Here is a 13511-nt window from a genome sequence, read left to right on the forward strand (position 1 = left end):
AAATGGCACGATCCTCGTTTAGTTGCACTTCTGCAAAGATTCGAGTTTGAGATTGGTCGTTGTATCAGACTCCTTCTACCGAAGCATTGATTCTGCGATTATTCAGGGTCACCCCTCATCTTATGTTTTATGGTTTATAATAAAGTTTTCCTATGAGGGGAATTTATTTCTGGGAACAGAGACTGGATTTTTTTTAGATTCTTAAGGTGGAGGTCTTTACTGCATTGAAGAAAGTTCTAGCAATCTGCTTCTATATGCTGCCACAAAAAAACCCACTACACTACGGATACCAGCTGAGTCACTATGAGTTGGCGTAGGTGTAATGACACCTGACGTGACCTGAACTTCTGTGGGATGTGTTACAAAATCCATGACAAAGCACAATTTATTTATGTAGAACAAAAACATTTTCGACAATAATAAAAGACCAAAGATGTAGAGCATGCCAGAACAAAATGAGAAGAATATAAAGAAGAAATGAAAAGCATTTTGTTTTTGTTTTTTTGTTTTGTTTTTTAATTTTGAGATTTATGTGCATGTCCAGAGACAAATAGCGGATGCCCGCAGCTTGCCCATGGCGGTGGTGGAATCTCATCTGCTGCAGGCTCAGAAAGCCAGCCATCCTGTGGACACCGAGCGAGCTGGTCTGTCTCCGTCTCTGTTCAACACCATCACACGTATCCTCTCCTCTCCTCCTCTCAGCTCAGGTAAGACATGCTTCACTTTCCTTTTATACTCTCGATCATACCGTAATACACTGTGACTACAAGTTTTGCCCTTTTATTTTTTTTTTCTTTTTATTCTGGCTGTGTTGCAGATCTCAGTAACTTTAAGAACGTTCGTGCTGTGGTGCCAGAGGACATCAGCACTTTTCTCCTCAGCCTGTGTGTCACTAAGATACATAATGAAGGCTTTCCAAAGCCGCAGGCTGTCAACCTCCCACCAGAACAGCACCAGATCACCTGGATAGAGACACGGGTTAGTGCTGGAGAAAATTCAGATCGAGGTCTCCACTCAAATGTGGGCAAAAATGTACTAATTGAAAATGTTAGCAGTGCATTGGATATTTAATGTCAGAATGCTATTTGTTTTATTTTGAAGAGTCACCAGCAGAGGGCAGCAAAGTCTCTAATAAAGCCTTCAATCGACAGACTTTCGACGGATAATCATAATAGCGACCATCTAAGATCTCCATCCCTTCTTCCTCATATAATTTTACACAATTTTAATATAGGTTAAATTTGATTTTTGATAAAAATTTACAATTCCCCAAAATCTCCTTCTTGTCAGAATCCAACCTATTTTCCTGGACTGTAAAACTTTTTTCCCCTTTAAGAAACTTGTTTTACTCAATTGATGCTTTCAAAAACAGTTTTTAATCAAGTTAATCCAAATTTAGTCTTTAGAAATAATGAATTTTAAACATCTTATCTAGTTTTTATAACTAAACCTAGCTTTCACTATGAACATAGCCAAAGAAGCTGGCATGGCGTTAAGAAAAAAAAAAAAGAAGAATTTATTTATACTTGTCATGACCTAGGCAAGAATGTTTCGAGTAGAGATGAGAAATCGGAACCTGTTTACGGATTTAAATCTTTCTGAATCATTCGAGTCTCACGTTCCTTTAGTCACTTGAGTGAGTAGGGACTCTGCATGCTTTTGCCATCTAATTCCACTAGAGGGCACTCACCAAATCTTTAGAATTCACAGAGTCTGTGGACACATGAATCCCACACACGGGTCCCTCGGATCTGCTAAATCCCACTGTTCAAGTGGATCAGCCAGGACACCTATAGGACTCACGGAACTGAGTCTCTTGTGTATCTGATCATGCAGGAAGTTACCTGAACAACTGTCAGATACTGACTGAATCCCGAGTAGGGGCACATGAGCTCAATAAACCAGACCTCAGACCATGGAAAACTTGTCTTGCGTGAAACTGGTCCGTGGTGCTTAAAAAAAAAAAAAAAGGTTTGAGACGATGCTGTAAAGCATTCTTTCACTGGTATTTAGGTAAAGCAGCCAATAAAACTCACTCATCGGAAAAGCCAGTTAACTTAAAGCAAAAGATACGGGAATGAAAGAGACATTAATGTTCACTAAATGTAGGTGAACTTTGACCTGCAAATTTGTGAACCTTTGTCTTGTGAGTTAAAAGAAGACAAAAAATGCAGGACTGTGGTGTGTCTGGTCAGTAAAATATGGTCAAGGGGTAATGGTTACGTAGCTGTCACTCCGGATTTATAGCTTATTGTTTTTTATTTATTATAAAAAATAAAATAAAGTACATTTTAGGGAATTTGTAGTAGAGTACTGATGTTGGGGGGGGGATTTATAATTTACTGTGTGGTTCAAAAAGTACATGGGGATATAAATCTCAACTGGTTGTTTTTAATTGAAGGAACACCTTTACAGATAAAAGTGCAATAACAACAAATATTTTTATTAATAAAAAGAATAATAAAAATGTATGCACTTTAGCAGCAAAAAAACCGACAGAAAAACTCCAGTTATAATTTATGATAACGAGAGAAATTGCAAATGTAGTTTTTACACAGTGACCGATCAAAACGCTTTGAATGGACCCCGCATACAGTAATGCTCCAATCTAATGCAACATCAGCAGATCTGCTCTAAAATAAAACTTCATTCATTTCATAACGACACTTAAATCGGGTTCTGGTAATCGTGCTGGCTTAAATAGACAATTTTGCTCCGAGACCCCGTTAATCTGTCCATCGCATTGTTTTAATCGTTACTTCTGATGTCACTTATGTAGCAAAGGATGAAGTACACAAAGCATGTACTTGAGTTGAAGTAGAGATGCAGTCGGTGAAATACGACTCCAGTAAAAGTGCTCAATTTAAACTTTCACTTGAGTAAAAGTACTAAAGTATTTGCCTTCAAATGTACTCAAGTATCCAAACTAATATGATTTATTATGTTTCTATTATCATTTTTATCACAAGACTCTGCTTAATCAACTCAACTGATGTGAAAAGACTCGAATGTGACTCTCAGCACACTGATCTATTAATAGAATGATATTAATGACTCAAACACTGATTTGATTTGGTTGTAGTCAGGAGTTTCTTCCATCATTTATTCTTCTCGAAATGTTCTGCTTGCTGTTGAACTGTTGTAAACTGTATGCTAAGTAGATACACAAAGCGCCAATCGAAACAAGTTAAAAACAGAGCGTGCGCTCGACCCCGATTGAATGAACCTACCCAGATTTCTACTGCTGTTCTGTTTCAATGCAAAAGCATCTGAACAACAGAAAAAAAAGCCTATAACATCTGCTCCATTAACCACAACGGCTTCATGCAGGAACCCGAGTGGGAGTCTTGCATGCCCCGAGCTTTAAGGATGCTATATCTTTGAGCTCTTGTTATCCCTAAACGTTGTTACCTCTTAAAACCCTAATTAGGAGAGGGGATGGGTGGAAAAAGGTGGTGTCTGACATCTGCTCCCTTTTCTCACTCGGATTACTGCAGACCTGTGTTCCACAAAAAGCACCGGGAGTGTTCAAAGCACCAAAACCACAGTGTTGGACTCTTTTAAATGCTCTTGTAGAGTGCCTGTATATACAGTCCGTATAAGCCGATAATAGTGTAAAGAGTTAATACTGATGGGTTTTAAGAGGAATGCAACTGGAATCTTTTTTTTTTCTTTCCTTTCATTCAGGAGAACCTCGTCCAGGCAGATGGTGCTGGTAAAGCCGTCACTTCAGGGCTTCGAACGCACCAGCTGGAGCCAGAGATGAACAATATGTACATTAGCGACGATGAACTCTTTTGCGAACTTCCCATGCCGGAGGTATCATCATTAATTTGTGCTATAATTCAACAATTGGAGCATCGTCATCATCAGCTTCGCACTTTTCCCCACTTTAACATGCACATTTATGTTTTTTATGCTTGTGTAGCATTTTCTTGTATATACAATGGCATTTATATACAGTACATACATGTATAACATTTTCAAATGAACTCAAACATCAAAACTTTATCAACGGTTGCAGGAATTTGGGAGGGTTAAAGGTAATCCACCTTTGCAGCACCCAGTTGATCTCTGCTAAGTGGCTCGCTGCCGTAGAAATTATCGAATTGGGCATTTTTTCACGCTTCAGTTTCTAGTTAGCAAACATACAACAATCAGGCATCACTTTATGACCACCTGCCTAATATTGTGATGGTTCCTCTTTCCCAAAACAGTCCTGACCTGTCGAGCAGTAACTGTTATTTATGTTGTGCCTGGTCAGTGTATATATGCTTCTTTAAAGAGGGCGGAGCCGGACGGAACGAGCGGTAAGAAACACCTGCAGCTGATGTTAGAACCTGGTCTTTTCCTGGTTACCTGCCAGCCTTTGCAATCATTCGCAATTGCAGGTGACTTATCATAAAGTCTGGAGTTCGATCACACGCTGAATCCTTTGGGTCCATTTGAAATGCCTTACGGTTCATTATTCAATCAGATGTCTTCCTGTCCAGCAGGAGAACTCTCTGTAGACTGGATATACAACTGTGTGTCAGCCACGTCTCTGACGGCAGGCAAACCTTCTTTTGTGTTTAGCGTGTTCATTTCATCCTTTTCCTTTCGTTTTTTTTTCTTCATTTACGATAAAGCCTTCTGTGTGCACAGATGCATATAAAGACAATGATGAGAAGGAGAATGACCAGTTCAGATATTAATACTAATGATGACTATTTCCCATCCATGGTGTTGTAGTTTTTTCTTTCTTTTCCTGGTCAAATTTAATTTACTGCATTACAACTACAAATGAGACCCACATGCAACAGCTAATCAGCTTCCTGTTACTGGTGGGAATCTCCTGCGGATTGTACAGCAGACGTGAAACGGATTTTATTTTCATTCATAATGGTCTTAAAAATGTCTTATAAAATGCGACTTTGTGAATACTGCAGAAACTCTAACATTAGTTTGACATAACCATAACTCTTTTGACAGCTTTGTTGCACACTCATTTTTGAAGCATTAAAGACTACTATAGTAAAGCTGTTTTTCTCACACACTGTGTTTAGGAGGCAGGACCATCCAGCAGTGTTGCTCAGCTTAATGTAGAAGATCTCCCTCCGTCTAAAAGCAGTGGAATTAAACTGGCTTCCTGGAACCAGGAGACCCTGGACGGAGACACTCAGGACCTGTTTAGTGATTCTCCAGTTAAGGTATTCTCCAAACGCACCTTTACACATCACCTCTACGTAATACTGTAGTACTTCTGTGAATTTCCTGTGGTTAGTACTTTCCAAACTGGCAAATAGGTGTGAAAGGTTTTTCAATGTCCAGACAGAAAATCAGACTCATTTGTGTCAGTTTTTTTGTTTAGCAGGTTTTCCACCTTTCTTGCCAATCAAAAAAAGGCTTTCATTGTGTACAAAGTGCTGTATGAGCTCAGAGCATTGCTGAGTGACTGAGTGTACTCTGAGGAACCACTTTCTCATGTGCTTTCATGTTCAGACTTGCACAGACCGGAACCTGAACAGGAATGTCAGTGGGAGCTCTGAGATCTAATTATATGCCCGGCTACTTTAGTTTTGGTGTTGGTTTCATGGTTTCGGTGACCTTTTTCTATGTCCTCTCGTCTAAAGGACAGCTTTAAAACAGGTGTGTAGGAGCTAATGTAGGTCTAATGGGTGTGTAGCGTGAAGTGCTTTGTTTATTTGCAACACTGGCCTCCGGGACCTGACCTCTGCCCCCGAGGCTAATGACACGCGACAGGATCGATTGGGGCGTCACAGCCGTTTCTAACAAGACGAGTGCAGCGGTGGAGCTTAGCCCATAGGGTGTGGCTTAGCTTCTGTCTGACCCCTGACTGCCCTCACACACACACACACACACACACACGCACACAGACTCAATTACCACATCTGGGGTTCCCTCCTCTCCTGCCGTAAATTTCCTGTCTGGTACAGAGCACCTCACTGGACATAAAAGTAAGAGGTATTGTCATGGGACAAAAGTGGAGCCTTCTTTGTGTCGCTTCTTCCTGTTCTCTTATTTCTCGCTGAATGGCACATAAAATAAAACAGTCGGAAAGTGGACCATATTCTTTTATATGAATAGTAGCATTTGATTGATAGTAGCGAATCATTCATCATATACAAAATTTATGCAAAGAATAAAATAAAAAAAACCTACAATTAAACCAAATGTTTAATTTCTGTTCGTGCCTCATTACAATCTTTCCCATGCTAGCACAAACAGCTTCTTTTATTATTCATTAATCAAATATTTTCCTAACTAACCATAATAGATCTTTACCTAGACATTTATGGTGATATAAGCAGGTTTTAAATGCCATTCGTCCACGTTCTTTTGTGCTGCTTGGACACAAATCTATGGATCAATATGTGAGCATTAGGGTTCGTTTCTAAATAGATAAACTCCTCAAGCTGCTGCATCCTGTCTGGAGCGGTGCTGGTGATGTCATTAAGATTAAGGCTTTCGCCATTAAGGAAAAGGGCAAGGAAAAATCATGAGGGCCAAAAGACAATAAGGTGGATAGCGATTGATAAATAAATGGTCCAAGCGCAGGGGTAGTGCAATGGATAGGACGTTAAACTTCTGGTAAATGAGATTATTATAAGTCGGTTTGGATAAGAACGCCTGCCAAATGCTGTAAATGTGTGTGTGTGTGTGTGTGTGTGTGTGTGTGTGTGTGTGTATATATATATATATATATATATATATATATATATATATATATATATATATATATATATATACACACATTATACAAATATATCATGAAAAACATGGAATAAAACATGTTAACCCAAAGAATTCAATCTGTCTTGGTTGATTTGCATATTGAATTAATAAAAAACACATTCTGAAATCAAGACTGACCATCCCTCACACTTATGAAGGTCGGTGCTCCCTGCGACTGTGCGTGCAGCCATGTGCTGCCATCTGTTGGCGTGTTAGTAAACATTTTTTTTCTTGAAACTTTTTGATACAACCTCGTAACATGCAATTAAAATTCAAATACACAATATGATGCAGGCAGCTTAAAGAAAAAAGGGTTGAGAAAGCTTTTCACATCGTTTGAATGAGATTTCTGGAAGATTTCCGGGATCAAATATGACATCATTTCGAGCCCAAAAGGATGGACGGAGAGAGCAAAGTTGGCTCTGATGGCTAAATGTAGCTTCAGCTATCCGTTACCAGGGTGGGATGAACATACTCTCACTCTCTCTGCTGTCAGTCATGTGTGAGTCTCTGTTCTTATGTAATCAGGAGAATGTAGCGCACACAGTGGTGCAGCAGGCCAAAAGGATGCAGTTGGTCGGCTGTGCATGTTTTAGAGGAAGCTTGTATTAACCTTCACGGGGGGAAAAAAGTGGAGAATTACATGATATATGGAAAACTGTATTACTGTCATTATGTTACAATTCATTACAAGTTCTGGGAAGACTGTCAAAAGTGTGGAAAAACAGTTTTTCAGGGTCTTTGATGGTTTTGAGACACATTTATAGTAATTTATATAAGAAAATTATTTGCGCTTTACCATGAGCCCTTATTCCCACAGACTGCAAGCCAGGTGCCAAAGAGGAAGCTTCCTGACTGGGACAGAGGACCGGCGGACTCTCTTAATTCCACAGCATCAGCAAATAAGAACAAAAAAAAGAAAGGACTCTTCATGTGACTTTCAGTAAAATGACACTATATAATTTACTGTATATAATTGTACCTAATCTTGAGAATTTTATTTTTGTTTATCAGAAAAAAAAAAAATAATTCTCCAAAATAATCTTTTGATATTTTTCTAAATAAATAGATTTTATTAATGCCTATTTTTTGCTGTAAAAGCGTGTTTTATGTATAAGATACATTTCCGAATACCTATTTTACTATACAGTTAACTAAATGATACTAAACAATTCAGTTCACGACTGATCTCATATAAACCGGACTCATATGTAGGTTTTCCACCACAATAAAGTCTTTAAATGAAGAGTTTATGCTTTTACTTTTCTCTCTGTAACATGACAAGCAGCCATTTTTGACCTTCACGTTTTTTAACCCAGTTTAACTCATGTAGATTTTTAAAGATTTTTCTGTTCAAATCAAATATTCACCTATTTATTGCTATAGTATTTTTTTTTTAGGTTTTTGATTCCAGTGTTAAGAGAAAGTTTTAGATGTTACTTCATTCAGACCAAATGGTAAAATACAGAGCTGCTGCACTGTGAATAGAAACAGTTTGTGTATATAATCCCGTGTGAGGTAAAGCTCTCGTGACTACCCTTCTGTCTTTTCAGATTAACTTGTTTTTGGATTACTAGTTAAGAAAGGTGGCTTAACCTGATGCTCAGCAATGCTCTGTTGTTCAAATGGGACCGAATGATTGCTCTGTTGAACTTTGTACGTATTATACACTGATCAGGCATAAGATTATGACAACTTTATGAGCGGTGAAGTGAATAACACTGATTATCTCTTCATCGTAGCACCTGTTAGTAGGTGGGAATTATCAGGCTGCTTTGTACTCAGTTGATGTGTTAGAATTAGGACAAATGGGAGAGCGTAAGTATTTAAGAGAGTCAAATTGTGATGTCTAGACGACTGGGTGAGAGATCATCTCCAAAACTGCAGCTCTTGTGTGTTGTTCCAAGTCTGCAGTGGTCAATATCTATCTAAAGTGCTCCAAGGAAGGAACAGTGATGAACCCGGAGACAGGGTCGTGGGCGGCCGAGACTCGTTAATGCACGTGGAGGAGTGAAGGCTGGGCGTGTGGTCTGATCCAACAGACGAGCTCCTGTAGTTTAAACTGCTGAAGATGTTCATGCTGTTAATGCTCAACAGGTCAGGACTGTTTTGGCAGCTAAAAGGGGACCAACACAGTATTGGGCAGGTGATCATAATGTTATATTGTAATATTTTTCACCAAAAATCTATTGAAGCTTTTCTGGGCATAGGAAAATATAATTTATATGAAAGCCGTTGGATCAGGAATGAGGAAATAGGGTGTATAATATTGCTATGGTGTAATGTTGGCACCCTGTTTTAGAACATCAATTAAATGAATACATTTTTATGTGATTTCTTTGGGCACCAGCTCAACTTTGGTGTATTTTCCGTTTTCCATGATGGGCACTGATCCATCTCATTAGAGAGCCTGCTGATGATAGAAATTAATGCTGATGATAGAAATTAATGCTTCTCCATACCCAAGTAAAGCTTGATGGCTTCTCTAATGCAATAAGTGTTTTTTTTTTCAGCCTGATTTCTTACCTTTTAGCATATTCACACTGACATGTTAGCATCTCTAACCCTAGCTCTTGTATGCGTTCTCATGGCTGAGAAAATGATCTACAGAAATCTAATCAGCCTTTATAAAAAACAATTATAATATTGTAATGCGAAGCCTCCAGGCTTGAATTCAAAGCAAATCCGAGGCAGTAATTTGGTATATACTGAAGTTTACTCGGTGCTGTAGGTTTTATTGTGGTCTCTGGGGACCTTTTAGGGATCTGTAAAGCAAAGCCGTAGGGTCTGCTACCTTTTTATTTTCTTACACTGGCGGGAATTACGACTCAACCCATATCAAATCTTATTTTTTTAAATGTATTACTCTGTTTAACAGGTCACAGGTTCTATTAAATGGATTGAAATCAGATCTAATGTTTGGTCCAGGGTGGATTCCTGCGTCATGCTCAGGGTTTAGCAGTGGTGGACGAAGTACCATGTTAAAGCTGAGATCTTCTTCTTCTTCTTCTTCTTCTTTCGGCTGCTCCCATTAGGGGTCGCCACAGCGGATCATCCGTCTCCACACCACCCTGTCCTCTACATCTGCCTCTTTACACCAACTACCTGCATGTCTTCCTCACCACATCCATGAACCTCCTTTTGGCCTTCCTCTTTCCTCCTACCTGGTGGCTCCATCCTCAGCATTCTTCTACCAATATAATTTATGTCCCTCCTCTGCACATGTCCAAACCATCTCAATCTCGCCTCCCTCACCTTGTCACCAAAACATCCTACATGCGCTGTCCCTCTAATAAACTCATTTCTAATCTTATCCATCCTCGTCACTCCCAACGAAAACCTCAACATCTTTAGCTCTGCTACCTCCAGCTCCACCTCCTGTCTTTTACTCAATGCCACTGTCTCTAAACCATACAACATCGCAGGTCTCACCACAGTCCTATAAACTTTCCCTTTCAATTTTGCAGATACCCTACTATCACAAATCACTCCTGTCACTCTTCTCCACCCACTCCACCCTGCCTGCACTCTTTTCTTCACTTCTCTAACACACTCTCCATTACTTTGCACTGTTGAACCCAGGTACCTGAATTCCTCCACCTTCTGAAGCTCTTCTCCTGCAACCGCACCACTCCACTGCCCTCCCTCTCATTCACACACATGTACTCTGTCTTACTCCTACTGAGTTTCATTCCCTTCTCTCCAGTGCATATCTCCACCTCTCCAGGCTCTTCTCAACCTGCTCCCTACTCTCACAACAAATCACAATATCATCCGCAAACATCATAGTCCAGGGAGACTCCTGTCTGACCTCGTCCGTCAACCTGTCCATCACCACTGCAAACAGGAAAGGGCTCAGGGCCGATCCTTAATGCAATAAGTGTTTTTTTTTCAGCCTGATTTCTTACCTTTTAGCATATTCACACTGACATGTTAGCATCTCTAACCCTAGCTCTTGTATGCGTTCTCATGGCTGAGAAAATGATCTCCTACAGAAATCTAATCAGCCTTTATAAAAAACAATTATAATATTGTAATGCGAAGCCTCCAGGCTTGAATTCAAAGCAAATCCGAGGCAGTAATTTGGTATATACTGAAGTTTACTCGGTGCTGTAGGTTTTATTGTGGTCTCTGGGGACCTTTTAGGGATCTGTAAAGCAAAGCCGTAGGGTCTGCTACCTTTTTATTTTCTTACACTGGCGGGAATTACGACTCAACCCATATCAAATCTTTGTGTTTTTAAATGTATTACTCTGTTTAACAGGTCACAGGTTCTATTAAATGGATTGAAATCAGATCTAATGTTTGGTCCAGGGTGGATTCCTGCGTCATGCTCAGGGTTTAGCAGTGGTGGACGAAGTACCATGTTAAAGCTGAGATGCACTTTGTAAAATATGACTTCCGTAAAAGTGTTCCTTTAAACCTTCACTTGAGTAAAAGAACAAAAGCATTTGCCTTCAGATGTTCTTAAGTATCCAAAGTACTATGATTTATTATAACTCTAATGTTCCTTTTATCATTTTTCTCACAAGACTCATTTTTGCTTAATCAACTCAGTTGATGTGAAAAGACTCAAATGTGACTCTCAGCACACTGATCTATTAATAGAATGTGTTGAGAAATGTTGCTAGTTCAGCTTATAATGTAATAATAATAATAAAGAGTACAGGTATGGTAATCTTGTATAAGGATGCTTAAAAGACTCGTAGTTAAGATCAGTAGGGCAATTTATTAGTGAGTAGACAAGTGCATTGAGCACTGTGTGCATATATTGGAAAAAAGGTTAAGAAAGGTTAGAAAATGTCCAAAAAATATGCAGTCTGCATAATGGTACAGGATGCAGCCTACGTGGTTAAACACATTGGTTAAGCAGAGAAACAGACACTTCTTGACTCATTGCATGAAAGGGTTAAAGGTTACAATAATCATCTCTATTACCATTTAATATCATTTAATATTAAGCTTCAGTTAACATAGTACTAAGCATAAGTTCAAGCTTTATTCATGTAACTATTATTTAGCATTAGTACAGTAAAGTTCTGATCTAGAGTTGAGGGTTGACAAGTTTGAGTCTGGAGTTACTTCCATCGTTTATTCCTCTCTAAATGTTCTGCTTGCTGTTGAACTGTATGTTGGTGATCAGTAGATGCCACAAAGCGCCAATCCAAACAAGTTCAAATCGGAGCATGAGCTCGACCCTGATTGGTGGCTCGCTGCGTGTTTCACCAGTTACGTTTTTATCCGCTTATATATAACAACTGATTTACCGAAATGTATTCGAGAAAAAATTAAGATATTTGACTTCAAAATGTAGTGAAGTTAAAATAAAATTCTCCCTAAACTTCAGTAAAGTACAGATATGTGAAAAAAGCTACTTACAGTAAGTACAGTAATGAATTGCATTTACTTCGTTACTGTATAACACTGCATGGTCGCATCTGGAGCCCCTGCTTACTAAAGATCAATAAATATGTTCTCTGGAAAAAGGAATACAATAAAAGCTACACTACAAAGCGAAAGAAATGGGAAAGCTTGAATCATGTTCAAATAAAATAGCATTCCGTACTGGAGGGATTTTTTTTTTCTTCTTCACAGTTAAATAGACCCTGTGTGTGAAAATTTGAGAACGCAGTAAACTAGGGAAAGTGGAAATCCATCATTAGCAGCGTTCCACCGTGAGGCCTTGAGGAAATGGTGTTGTCGGGTCTGGGGAATCCCACACAGCTGTTTCCGTCATGTTTCAAGCTCTCAGGTCAGATGTGCCAGTATTCAGTGAGGCTGAAAGACTGTTTCAGGAGCAGGTGGACACCAGGCGCTACTGCCACTCCCAGCTGCCCAGGGCATTTGGTCATGATCTGGGCCAGGATATGCTAAGTCACTCACTGGGTGAGGTTAAAGGTTGTCGTTAGATTTTATTAAACATGTGTTGGTGCATATGGGTGTAAAATATCGTATTTGGCATCAGTGCCTTCTCTATTGTACTGTACAGGCACAAATGCCTGCTGGGACAAACAGATTTGTTACTGTCATTTGATTCCTGTGCAACAAATACATTCGTGCGAATGGCTTTAATTGAGCTCTGTAGCTCTGGATTTTCTGAACATGTCAAGTATCAAGTTCTTCATTAATACTGCTGCATCATACACTTATGCTTTAGGATATTTATAAAAGCGCTAAATGGTCTATTTATTGTAGATGCAGTGGAGGTTTTGGAAAGAATGGCATTGTTTACATAAAACAAAAGTCTAAGAACAGGAACATAGAAAGGATAATTGCTGTTTTTGGTACTTCAGTAATGATTCTATTTGAAGGAACAGCTTAGAATTGATTTTTTTATCTGCCTATCCAATCAAGGATCCAATCAAAGGTTTTGATAAGGCATTTTCATGGTTTTAGGCATTTTCATGTGTTTATAGATGGATGGATGGATGGATAATGGTGAAGCCTGTAAATAATACAGGAAAAAATAGAAAGGGAAAAAAAAAAAAAAGAATATATATATTATTCCTATTTAATAATCATTTAATGTTCATCTTATACAGTGGAATTTATTTTATAGTCCAAAAGGTTTGGCAACCTTAAACACTTAACTCTAAACTATTTTCCTAAAGTTGCTGAACATCCTTAAAGTTTGGATAAAAGTGCTAACTGGAGTTCAGATCCCACTTGGCATGACAAATGCATTTTTCACAATTATTGTGTTGTTCTGCTCCGAGTATGAGTAACAGTCAGATTACTCATATTACTGAGAATTCCTTTCATGCAGGATTGTGACA

General features: G+C 38.9%; 1 protein-coding gene across 1 annotated transcript in view; it reads left to right on the forward strand.

Moving 5' to 3' along the window:
- Positions 1–7981, forward strand: part of wrn (WRN RecQ like helicase) — a 30486-nt gene extending 22505 nt beyond the window's left edge. Inside the window, 5 exon segments of the mRNA XM_046860928.1 lie at positions 545–707; positions 818–978; positions 3688–3819; positions 5046–5189; positions 7556–7981. Coding sequence (XP_046716884.1) covers positions 545–707; positions 818–978; positions 3688–3819; positions 5046–5189; positions 7556–7672 — 717 coding nt within the window. The 3' untranslated portion in view covers positions 7673–7981.
- The last annotated feature ends 5530 nt before the right edge of the window (positions 7982–13511 follow it).

Source organism: Silurus meridionalis, chromosome 11 (assembly GCF_014805685.1).
Source record: "Silurus meridionalis isolate SWU-2019-XX chromosome 11, ASM1480568v1, whole genome shotgun sequence".
NCBI lineage: Eukaryota > Metazoa > Chordata > Actinopteri > Siluriformes > Siluridae > Silurus > Silurus meridionalis.